An 11,081-nucleotide genomic window follows, 5' to 3' on the forward strand; every position below is an offset into this window, starting at 1 on the left:
GTTCGTTTAGCGATTATTTTGCATTATGACGACCGTGTTACTGTTAAGTCACGTGGTCTTTTTATCTATCAAAATACAAAAGTTGTTTATAATGGATAATTGAACTTTAAGTTACCATAACACAAACACTATTAGGGAAGTTTATTTGTAAAACAAAAATTCGTTCAAGGTTATGCATATCAGGGTAAAACACATAAAAATGTGCTAAGTTTGGTCGGGCCGAATCTTAGGAACCTACCACCATGGATTCTCGAAAAAATTTTAAAATTCAATATAGTTAAAGACATATGTGTATTTAACGCACTAAATTTTAGCTAAAGAAGCACAAATTGAAGCTTCTAGGGGTCGTAGAAGACTAATCGGGAGATCGGTTTATATGGATTAAGGTTATAGACCTATGTGGACCGTATTTGTCACGGTTTATGGAAGTCATAACTCTTTGCAAATTTTCAACAAAATCGGCTAATAAAAATGCGGCTTCTAGGGAATCACGATGTCAAGTAGGGAGATCGGTTGATATGGGAGCTATATAAGGTTATAGACCGATTTTGACCGTACTTTGCATAGTAGTTGGAAGTCATAACAAAACACTCTTTTCAAATTTTCAGCCAAATCATATAACAATTACGGCTTCCAGGAGTCCAAAATGTCAAATTGGGAGATCGGTTTATATGGGAGCTGTATCAGGTTATAGATCGATTTGAAAAGCACCAAGCAAAATCTAGTGATATGAGGGGCTTTTACGGACTCACTATTTAATAGCGAAATATTGGTATGCAGGGACATTATCGTGGTGAAAAAGTAAATTTTTGTACTTCCACAAATTTGGTCTTTTCTGGTGGAGCGCTTCTCGTAACTTGCGTATAATTTAAAGGTATTATTCTAATTCGACCAATTGACACAATAATGTTTTCATTTGTTAACCGATTCTATTGAAAATTTTGTAGGAGCCTTCTCGTAAATGTTTTTGTTAAAAATAACATTATTATGAAGTTTTTTCTTAAGGTAAAATTGAAATGAAATTTTATCTATACACAAAATTTCAATGAAATTTTGTCTGCAGAGAAAATTTCTCTAAATACAAAATTTAATTGAAAATATGTCTTAAGGCAAAATTTTACCAGGGTCCCCTCGGAATTAAATTTTTATAGACACAGCTTGAACATTTTTTACTTTTGACAATGCTAAACAAATTTTTTTTGTAATCAATGAAATTGTTTTTAATGTCAATGTTATTTGTGTTGCCTAAAACAAAACAGGAAATAATTTTATCGAAAACAAATTTCCAATCAAATGTTCTTTTAATACAAAATTTCATCGAATTTTTTTTAAGAATACATTTCATAGAATTTTTTTAAAAACAAAATTCCAATATAATTTTTTTTTCGAAAAGCAAAATTTTAAACAACGATTATTTTAAAGGCACAATTTCAAAAAAAAAAAAAATTATTTGCAGCACAATTTAATACAGGCCAATTTTCAATTAAATTTTTATAAAGACCAAATTGCAAAGAAATTTTTTTTAAAGACAAAATGTTAATTAAATTATTTTTAAAATACATTTTATGCTTTTTGGTTATAGTTGACCTTTTTATTTTACACTTTACTGGTTGATTAGGCTCGAGGTTATGGAAACAATACATAAAACCCAATATATAGCAGTTTTTGAAAATTGTTTAATTTTGAAGAATATTGAAACTCTGATTAGTGGGCATTTTGGGCTATTGAATGAAAAAGCTCTCTATCGTTTTCTGCTGTTTTAGTATTTTCGAAAGCAATTTTTTCTTTTTTAAAATGATCACATTTTGTAAGATTGGCAGAGAAAGAGCGAATAAAAGCGTGCCAAGTTCGGCCGGTCCGAATCTTGGGAACCCCCACCACCACGGATTCTGCTAGAATATGAGGGCAAATGAGGCAAAATTTCAGCCAAATCGGTTAAAAATTGCGGCTTCCAGGGTCTCAAGAAGTCAAATCGGGAGATCGGTTTATATGGGAGCCATATCAGGTTATAGACAAATTTGGACGGTGATAGACACATTTATTGGAAGTTATAACAAAACACTACTACTTTATGGGGTCCTAGATCAATATTTCGAGGTGTTACAAACGGAATGAGATTAGTATACCCCCATCCTTTGGTCCTGTGTATAGTAAAGTTCACAACTGTAAGAACGTAGATATCTCTTCGTATAAAAAAAGTTTAGGACATGATGCAAATCATGGGTATATTGAGCAACTGTTGCATGCAATTTCAACCCAAAATCCTTCTAAGAAGTATTATTGATCGACTTTAGTGAAGTTCAAAGAATAATTTAAGCACATCATTTAAGCAGAATGTAGAGGACTTTTCGTAAAAAATGATCAAAATTTATTTTCTTGAAATATCAAAGAATTATTTTTGTATTGTTTGGAATATTTAACAAAAATAAAAGATCATCATTAAAATATTAACGATAATTTACCGATACTTGTCACAAAATAATTTAATAGCCCCCATCTTATTATAAAACTGAGATATCTCCACAGACAAACACCTTTTGACGGATTTTTGAAGGATCTAATCAGCCTCTTAAAAGTGTATCGGCAAGCAATAGCCCACACTTTATGACAAGTTGTCACCTCCAATGAATTATTTCCTAATCAAAATAAAACAGACTTTTTCCACTTCATAATTGTAAAAATATTTTGAGAACTTTTCGATTTGGGAAAGAATTGTGTTGAGTCGGTGATACAAGCATTTAAGATATTATTGACATTTTTAATCTATTTCCAACTTTTTTTCCCATCTGGAAATATCATAAAATTTTTGATGTTTTAACAAAAAAATCCTGCAGTCCATTTTTTGGCAGATTTTCTGTTGTTACAACGAACTATTTTGCTGTTTTTGTAATAAATTTCTCTGGGTGCACTGGGCGCAGAATTAGACAAAATCCTGCCCAAAAATAGGTCCATAGACATATATAGGATCAATTTTTATCCAATTTGGCAGAAATTCGGAACGTCAGTTACACTTACGACGTACAACACTTACAACAAATTCTCTCCAAATAGGGTTACAAATAATTTGTTTTTCATTGTTTTTCAAACAGACTCTACACAAATTTTCTTTTCAGCTGAACTCATATTGTTTATTTCTGAAAGTAGTCAACATTTTTACGACGCTAGAGCATAGATTAACTTCTACCACTGTTTGAAGTCATATTCATCTTCCACAAAAGCTATCTTTAATTTGAGTTCCATACAAAAAGTTCATATTCCAGTTCCAGGTCTCATTTTAGAGATTTATCAAAAAATAAGATTTTTTGCTATTGTTCCCAAAAACTGCACTTGTGCCATTTTTAAAACTTGGCAAAGCTATTTACGCATATTCTCATTTTTTTTTTTTGTAATAGACATGTTTTTGTAATCCTATTTGAAACTTGCGCTTATAACATAAGTATTTTTTCTACATTACAAAATTAATTTTAAATTTTAGGATATTAAACACGATGCCTTGATACAGGACAACATAATTTTAATACCACTTTTAAAGGAAATATAATCGCATTAATAATTTTTTGTTAAATTTTGCATATTAAAATTAAATTAAAAATCAATAATCGCTTCACATTTTATTTTTTCATACAACTGGAGCGATTAAAATGATAATAGCACCATAGAAATGTGTTTGCATTGGACGGTCGTGGACGACCACGTTATTTTTGTTTTTGTTTTTATTCACATGTTTTGTCCAACTTTATTTGGTTTCTTCATTGATGAAATAATGAAAGCACACACAATGAACAATTTCTTAGGCAGTTACACTTTTACACACCTTTTTGCCGTTGACAAAGAACACCAGAGTGGAATTCAAATTTCCATTCTGCATGTGTACTACACCATTACCATTTGCAAGTGACATGTTTTTTTTTTTGAATTTAATTAACAATTTTGTGTGTTTTTTTTATTCTGTTTTCGACCACCAATTCAAGTTCTAAAAACCTGATTTTTTTGTATTGTTTTTATTTTTTAACCAACTCTTTTATGTTTCTTATGAATTGGCTCGGCAAAGGCACCACCTCCGTAGGAATGTTGTTGTTGCTTTTTAATGTTGTCTATTTTTATTATCACAAATTATTTTAAATCTTTTCAAAAGCGGGGAAAGCGGCAACCAACCGCTTGAGTATTCCGAACGAGATCTTAACTGAACAGTGTCTAATCGAAGACTGAAGAAGAGACATTTAAGAGTATTCTTTAAATATAAGCAACATGTTTGTTATCAGCAATTTAAGAGTAAGATTACTGCCAGGGTTGCCAGCACCGCAATATGAGGAGGTGTTTGATAAGACACAAAAACGTAACAACAACAACAAATAATTTTTATATTTATTTACTTTTCTAATCGAAGCAAATAACAACAAATGGAGGTAATTTCGCGATTAGAATAAAAAATAGTACAAGTATGGCTACATAATATACAGATTTGCAGGAACGTTTTTCTTGTCTATAGCATGACAAAAGATGTAAGTGAAATCCCTTTGAGGCTCGTGGGCCCTAGGTTTTATTAAAAAAATTTGATACTGATAGTTTATTTATAGACGACTATCTGAACCGAGCCCGCTCCGCTGCGCCTTTTTTAATTAACATGGAACAAAATTATCCTTTGTATATTTATTTTCGACAATTAAAGAGCTTTTAGTGAAATACCATGCTACGAAAATAATATAAGTACATCGCAAAAGCATAACAATATAAATGTCTTTATCTGAATTCCATATGATCTTTACTGGTCTATGAATTCGCTCGCAGGGTTTAGGGTCATTAACGTTTGGGTATTAGATACACTCCATTATTAAAAGTCTTTATTTCAGCTCGATATTTTCATGATGTGCGATTTTGAGGTGTTTTCGGGGGTGAGGTGGTCCCTTAGACTCTTGGCCCAGAAAAAAAAATATCAGCATCGTGTTCTTCTCTCAAATACCATTTATTTAAATCCGATATTGCCATTGGTTTAAGGCGAGTTTATGCGATGATGGACATAAAATTTGTACTCTTTGGGGGGTGTTTTGGGAAAGGGCAATGCCCTGAATACATGGTTCCACATTTGGATATCAGATTCTATTCTACACCCAAATACCTTTATTTGAGGCCCATATTACGATGATCAGTAAATTATTGTTGTTTGTGGGGTGTTTTAGGGAAGGGGAAGACCCCCAATACCTTTCATTTGAGCCCCACATTGACGTAGTTGGTAAATATGCCCGATTTAGGGGAGTGGGGTTCCCCAAACACATAGCGCTGAATATATATTATCATCATACTCTACTCTCAATTATCATTTATTTGAACCCCATATTGCCATTGGCCGCAAAATTGGATATCATATTCGTTTTCTAATCTCAAATACCTATCATTTAAACCCCTTATTGCAAAAGTCGGCAAATATGTCCGGTTTAGGATATGGGCCCTAAAAACTATAAATATCGAGATCCACTCCCTTTAAGACCCAAAATTGTCATGGTGAGCAAATATGTCCCATTTGGCCTTTGTTATGGGGGTGGGACGTCCCCTAGGCAGTTGGTTCCGAATGTTGATATCAGATTCGTGGTCTACTTCCAAATACCTTTTATTTGAGACCCACATTTTCATAGTCGGCAAACATGACCGGGTGGGGGGGGGGGTGTTTTGGGGGATGGTGCGGCCGTTCAGTGACTTGGCCCTGAAAAGATCAGGCCCTGATCAGATTCGTGTTCTTCCTTAAAATACTTGTTATTACAGCCCCATATTGGAATGGTCAACCAAATACGTCCTATATGGGTTGTGTTATGGGGGTGGGGTGGCCCCATATACACTTTTGCCGAATATTGATATCAGATTGGTGCTTTACTCCCAAAGATCTTTCATTTGAGCCCCATATTGCTATTGTAGTAAATTTTTCCTCTTTGGGGGTTGTTTTTGGAAGGGGCGGCCCTCCATAAACTTGGACCCACATTTTGATTTCAGATTCGTATTCTACACTTAAATACCTTTTATTTGAGCCCCATATTGCCATGAACAGTAAATAAGTCCTGTTCGGGTGGCGTTTTGCGGAAGGGGTGCACCCCCAGAAACTTGGTCCCACATTTGTATACCAAATCCTTATTCTACTCGCAAACACCTCTCATTTGAATTCCATATTGCCTAGGTCGGTAAATATGTCCGATTTAGGGATGTTTAGGGGGTTTGGGGTGGTCCCCCAAACACTTAGTCAGACAATTGGATTGCAGATACGTTTTCTACTCTTAAATACCTTTCATTTGAGACCAATATTGTCACGATTGGTCTATATATATATTTGGTAGGTTTTGGGGGTGGTGCTGCCCCCCTAGGTACCCCATCCGAAATTTAGATACCAATTTTTTTTTAGGTTACTTTAAAAGAGTACACAAAATTGCCCTTAAATCGCACCACCTATCACCGAGATCTGGCGTTTCTGAAAATTAGGTTAAGATATCAAAAAATGTAGTTCCCTATTTTCACCACGGGTTCATTATGCACAATCTGTGAAAATTTCAAGAACATCGGTTCAGCCCTTTTTGAGTTTATAAGGAACACACAAACACGTGTGATTATTTTTTACAACTTTCGACGTGGATTAACACAACAACAGTGCATCGGTGAACTTAATTCATTTTTTGGCAATGAAGCTACATCAAGGATCAGTGTTTATCGATGGTATGGTGAATTCAACCGAGGTCGTAGTTCACTCCTAGACGAATTTCGTAGAGGTCGTTCAAAATCAGTTGTTGTTCCAAAAACCACTGATACTGTGCGCCAACTGATATTGACTAGAGGCAACTTTAGGCATTAGTGGGACCAGTATATATTCAATATTGCATGAACATTTGACCGTCAAAAAAAGTTTTTCGCATTGGATTCCACACAAACTGTCAATCGTTCAAAAGAGGCGCGTGTCGATTAGTCGAAATACTTCTTTTTATTCCCGTACGTAAAAATGAAATGAGAGGTCAACGTTTTTCAACACCTGAAGAAGCGGTTGATGCGTTCAAAATGCATGGTTTGGAGATACCCCAATCAGAGTGGCTAAAGTTCTTCGGCAATTGGTTCAGACGGATGCAAAAGTATATAGATCTTAACGGGGAATATTTTAAAAAACAATAATGATTAATTTTCGATGAATTATATTTGTTTTTGTGTTCCCTAATCCCGAAATATTAAAGGCAACCCTCATATACTGTACTTATTTCGAATTTATTGCGAAAACCCTTCTATGATATAAGCATTTCATTAACCATGCTCAACGACACTGTCTGTTAGTTGTACTTTTGTATATTTTTTGTGTAATGGCAGATTTTTTGTCTACACAATTACACTACTCCCATGGCATACGCATGATTCTGTGCATCTGATGGAAGTTGTATTTATGGCTTCGAACGCTCGACACCGGCAACGGCTTTCGCCACTGCTCCGGTTATCCAGCGTGGTTAACTTGATAAGCCTCTATGAGGTTTTTGCAATAAATTCGGTATAAGTACAACATACCAATGTACGGCCCTTGAAGCCTTCACACCTAATATGGCCGATGAGTTATTCTAAACAAATGATAAAACGCGTCCCATAGTGGTTGGCGTATGTTGCAATCTCTGACTTTCATTTTCTATTTGCAAAAAAAATTTCGTATTATTGAATCGTTTCGGAAGAGAAAAAAAGGGCGCTAGGTTCGGCCAGGCCGAATCTTGGGAACCCACCACCATGGATTATGATAAAAAATTTTACAAGATAAATCTAGTTGAATGGCATTATTTTATTCTACATACCAAACTCCTGTCAAACCAGCAAAAATTAAAGCTTCTGGGAACCGAATAAGGATGATCCAGAGACCGGTTTATATGGGAGCTTTATGAGGTTATAGAACGATTTGGAGCGTATTTGGCACAGTTTTTGGAAGTCGTAACAGAACACTACATGCAAAATTTCAGCCAAATCGGACAAATATTGCGGCTTGTAAGGACCTAAGGATTCAAATCGGGAGATCGGTTTATATGGGAGCTATATCAGGTTAAGGACCGTACTTGGCACAGTTGCTAGAAGTCATAACAGATCACTACATGCAAAACTTCAGCCAAATCGGCCAATAATTGTGGCTTCCAGGGTTTCAAGAAGTCAAATCGTGAGATCGGTTTATATGGGAGCTATATCAGGTTCTTAACCGATTTGAACCGCACTTGGTACAGTTGTTGGAAGTCATAACAGAACACTACATGCAAAATTTCAGGCTCAAGAAGTCAAATCGGGAGATCGGTTTATATGGGAGCTATATCTAAATCTGAACTTACATTGCTCATTTGCAATCCCCAATGACCTACATCGATATTAAGTAACTGTGAAAAATTTCAAGCGGCTAGCTTTACGCGTTCGACCTCTATCGTGATTTCATGGCTAGATCGACTCAGAATGTCGAGAGGATTAAGAATATATATACTTTATGGGGTCTTAGACGAATGTGTCGAAGTGTTATAAACGAAATGACTAGATTAGTACACCCCCATCCTATGGAGGTGGGCATTAAAACTGTAAAATTAAATGATCTTCGCCCCAACAGACAAAAATCTTAAAACGAAAGAATCAATGTATTGTGCAGTCTCGAAATAAGACAACTAATTTTAGTATTTAACGTAACTTTTACTAACCCATTCCATCGATATGAAAGGAACGGATACAATCAAAATTTTACATATACATACATTTATTTAATTCCATTCTTACTATAAAACCTTGATTTTTTTTCAAAAATTTACTTTCCAAAGTTTGCATTTCGAGTGCCAAATATCGTACCGAACTCTTATTGTACACATTTCCGAGCACACTGACCAACCCAATCTTTAACACCAAAAACACTCGTAGAAAAAAGTATGCCGAAAATAGCAATTACCGTCTGCTGTTCAAGCAAATGCTTGTTCTACTATTATAGCTAATGTTTGTACTTTCATAACAGCAGATTTTGTAGTTGTTGGTTAAAAGAGCACACTTAATATTTGCTTAAACAGAAGTCATGCTTGCTTTCGCATTCTCAGCGGAGTCAAATTGATATTTCAGCAAACGTTTTTGCTGATTTTGAATAGCAAATTTCGCTAAGAGTGGTAGTGCAAAACTTCAACATTTTTGCTTCAGCTTGTTTGCATATAGCCAGTGGTTCAATATTTAGAACTATTATTTAATGGGTACCATATTTAGTACTCGAAAAGTAAAATTTTCAAAACTAATTTTAATTCACCATTTAATTGCTTTATCTTATCAATGAGGTGAATCTGTCCATAACCTGATATATCCGCCCTTATAACCGACCTCTCGATTTTACTTCTTGTGCCCCTATAGGGAGCAATTTTTATCCGATTTGGCAGAAATTTGGCACAATGAAAGCTTGCGTTGACCAAAGATTCCTGATCATTTAATATGTTTTGCCACAAGCGGATTTGGTCCGACCAGTTCAGGCGTTCATTGATTATTATGCTCCGATTCTTGGCCTTATCAACAACCTCGATAGATGAAGTTCCTAGTTCTGGGGTAATGTTTTTAATTAACAGTGGCATTCCTATTTCGAATGATAATTACCTTCGATTTGCTCGGATTTAGTAAAAGACCGTTTGTTGTAGCCCAGTTATATATCCTGGAAAGATCAGTGTTGAGATTATATACGAAAACATCAAAGCGATCGGAGTTGGTTGATAAATACAGTTGTATTGTTATATCCTACACCACAACTGTGGTACAGGGTATTATAACTTAGTGCATATGTTTGTAATGCCCAGAAGGAAGAGAGATAGACCCATTGATAAGCATTCCAATCAACTCAGAATAACTTTCTGATTCAATTTAGCTATGTCCGTCTGTCCATGTTAATTTGTGTACAAAGTACAAGTCGCAGTTTCCATCTGATCGTCTTCAAATATGGCACAGGCATGTTTTTCGGCCTTGAGACGAAGCCTATTGAAATTGGAAAAAAATCGGTTCAGACTTTGATATAGCTCCCATATGTATGTTCGTCCGATTTGCAGTAATGATGCAATAAAATAGTCATTTGTTAACTGATTCTCTCGAAATTTGGCAAGAAGGATTTCCTCTTGACTCTCGACATTACTATCGAATTTCATGGAAATTGGTTCAGATTTAGACTTAGCTGTCATGTATATATATCGCCCGATTTTTATTTCTAGAGTCACAGCAAGCGCATTTATTTACCAATCTTGCCAAAATTTTGTACGCGCTTTCCACGAAGACTGATTGACCAATCCCTCCAAAACTTTGTAAAACGCTTTCCTTAGCAACTACCACAATATCTGAGATGTGTGCTCCAAATCGGTTCAGATTTACATATAGCTCCCATATATATATTCGTCCGATTATGGGAAATATTGCAATAAATTGCTGATTTGGTAACCCATTCTCTCGAAACTTGGCACGAAGGATTTTCTTATGACTCTTGACACTAATAGTGAATTTCATAGAAATCGGTTCAGATTTAGATATAGTTGTCATATATGTATATCGCCCGATTTTCACCCCAAGAGCCACTGCAAGCGCATTGATTGACCAATCCTGCCTAATCTTTGTACAACGCTTTCCTAAGTAACTACCACAATATCTGAGATGCGTGCTCCAAATCGGTTCAGATTTAGATATAGCTCCCATATATATATTCGTCCGATTATGAGACATATTGCAATAAATTGCTGAGTTGGTAACCGATTCTCTCGAAATTTGGCAGGAAAGATTTTCTTATGACTTTCGACATTACTGGTGAATTTCATAGATATCGGTCCAGATATAGCTGTCACATATGTACATCGCCCGATTTTCACTCCAAGAGGCAATGCAAGCGCATTTATTTACCAATCTTCCTCGACGACTACCTCAATATCTGAGAAGTTTGCTCGAATTAGGTTCAGATTTAGATATACCTCCCATTTATATGTTCGTCAGATTTTTGGTAATTTGTAAAAATGTTGTTATTTGTCAACCGTTGGTATTACAGTTTGAACATATTTGCTCGAAATGTGATACGGAGTGTTTAATAACCCATCTGAAAACATCCGCCGAGGTCC

At 35.2% G+C, this 11,081-nt stretch overlaps 1 protein-coding gene across 1 annotated transcript in view; it reads right to left on the reverse strand.

The window, feature by feature from the left end:
* Positions 1–4,207, reverse strand: part of LOC106082379 (xanthine dehydrogenase) — a 34,931-nt gene extending 30,724 nt beyond the window's left edge. Inside the window, exon 1 of the mRNA XM_013244847.2 lies at positions 3,815–4,207. Within this exon, the coding sequence (XP_013100301.2) occupies positions 3,815–3,901 (87 nt within the window). The 5' untranslated portion in view covers positions 3,902–4,207. The remainder of the gene's footprint in view (positions 1–3,814) is intronic.
* Between the last annotated feature and the right edge of the window lie 6,874 nt (positions 4,208–11,081).

The sequence above is a fragment of the Stomoxys calcitrans genome, chromosome 2 (assembly GCF_963082655.1).
Source record: "Stomoxys calcitrans chromosome 2, idStoCalc2.1, whole genome shotgun sequence".
NCBI classification, from domain to species: domain Eukaryota; kingdom Metazoa; phylum Arthropoda; class Insecta; order Diptera; family Muscidae; genus Stomoxys; species Stomoxys calcitrans.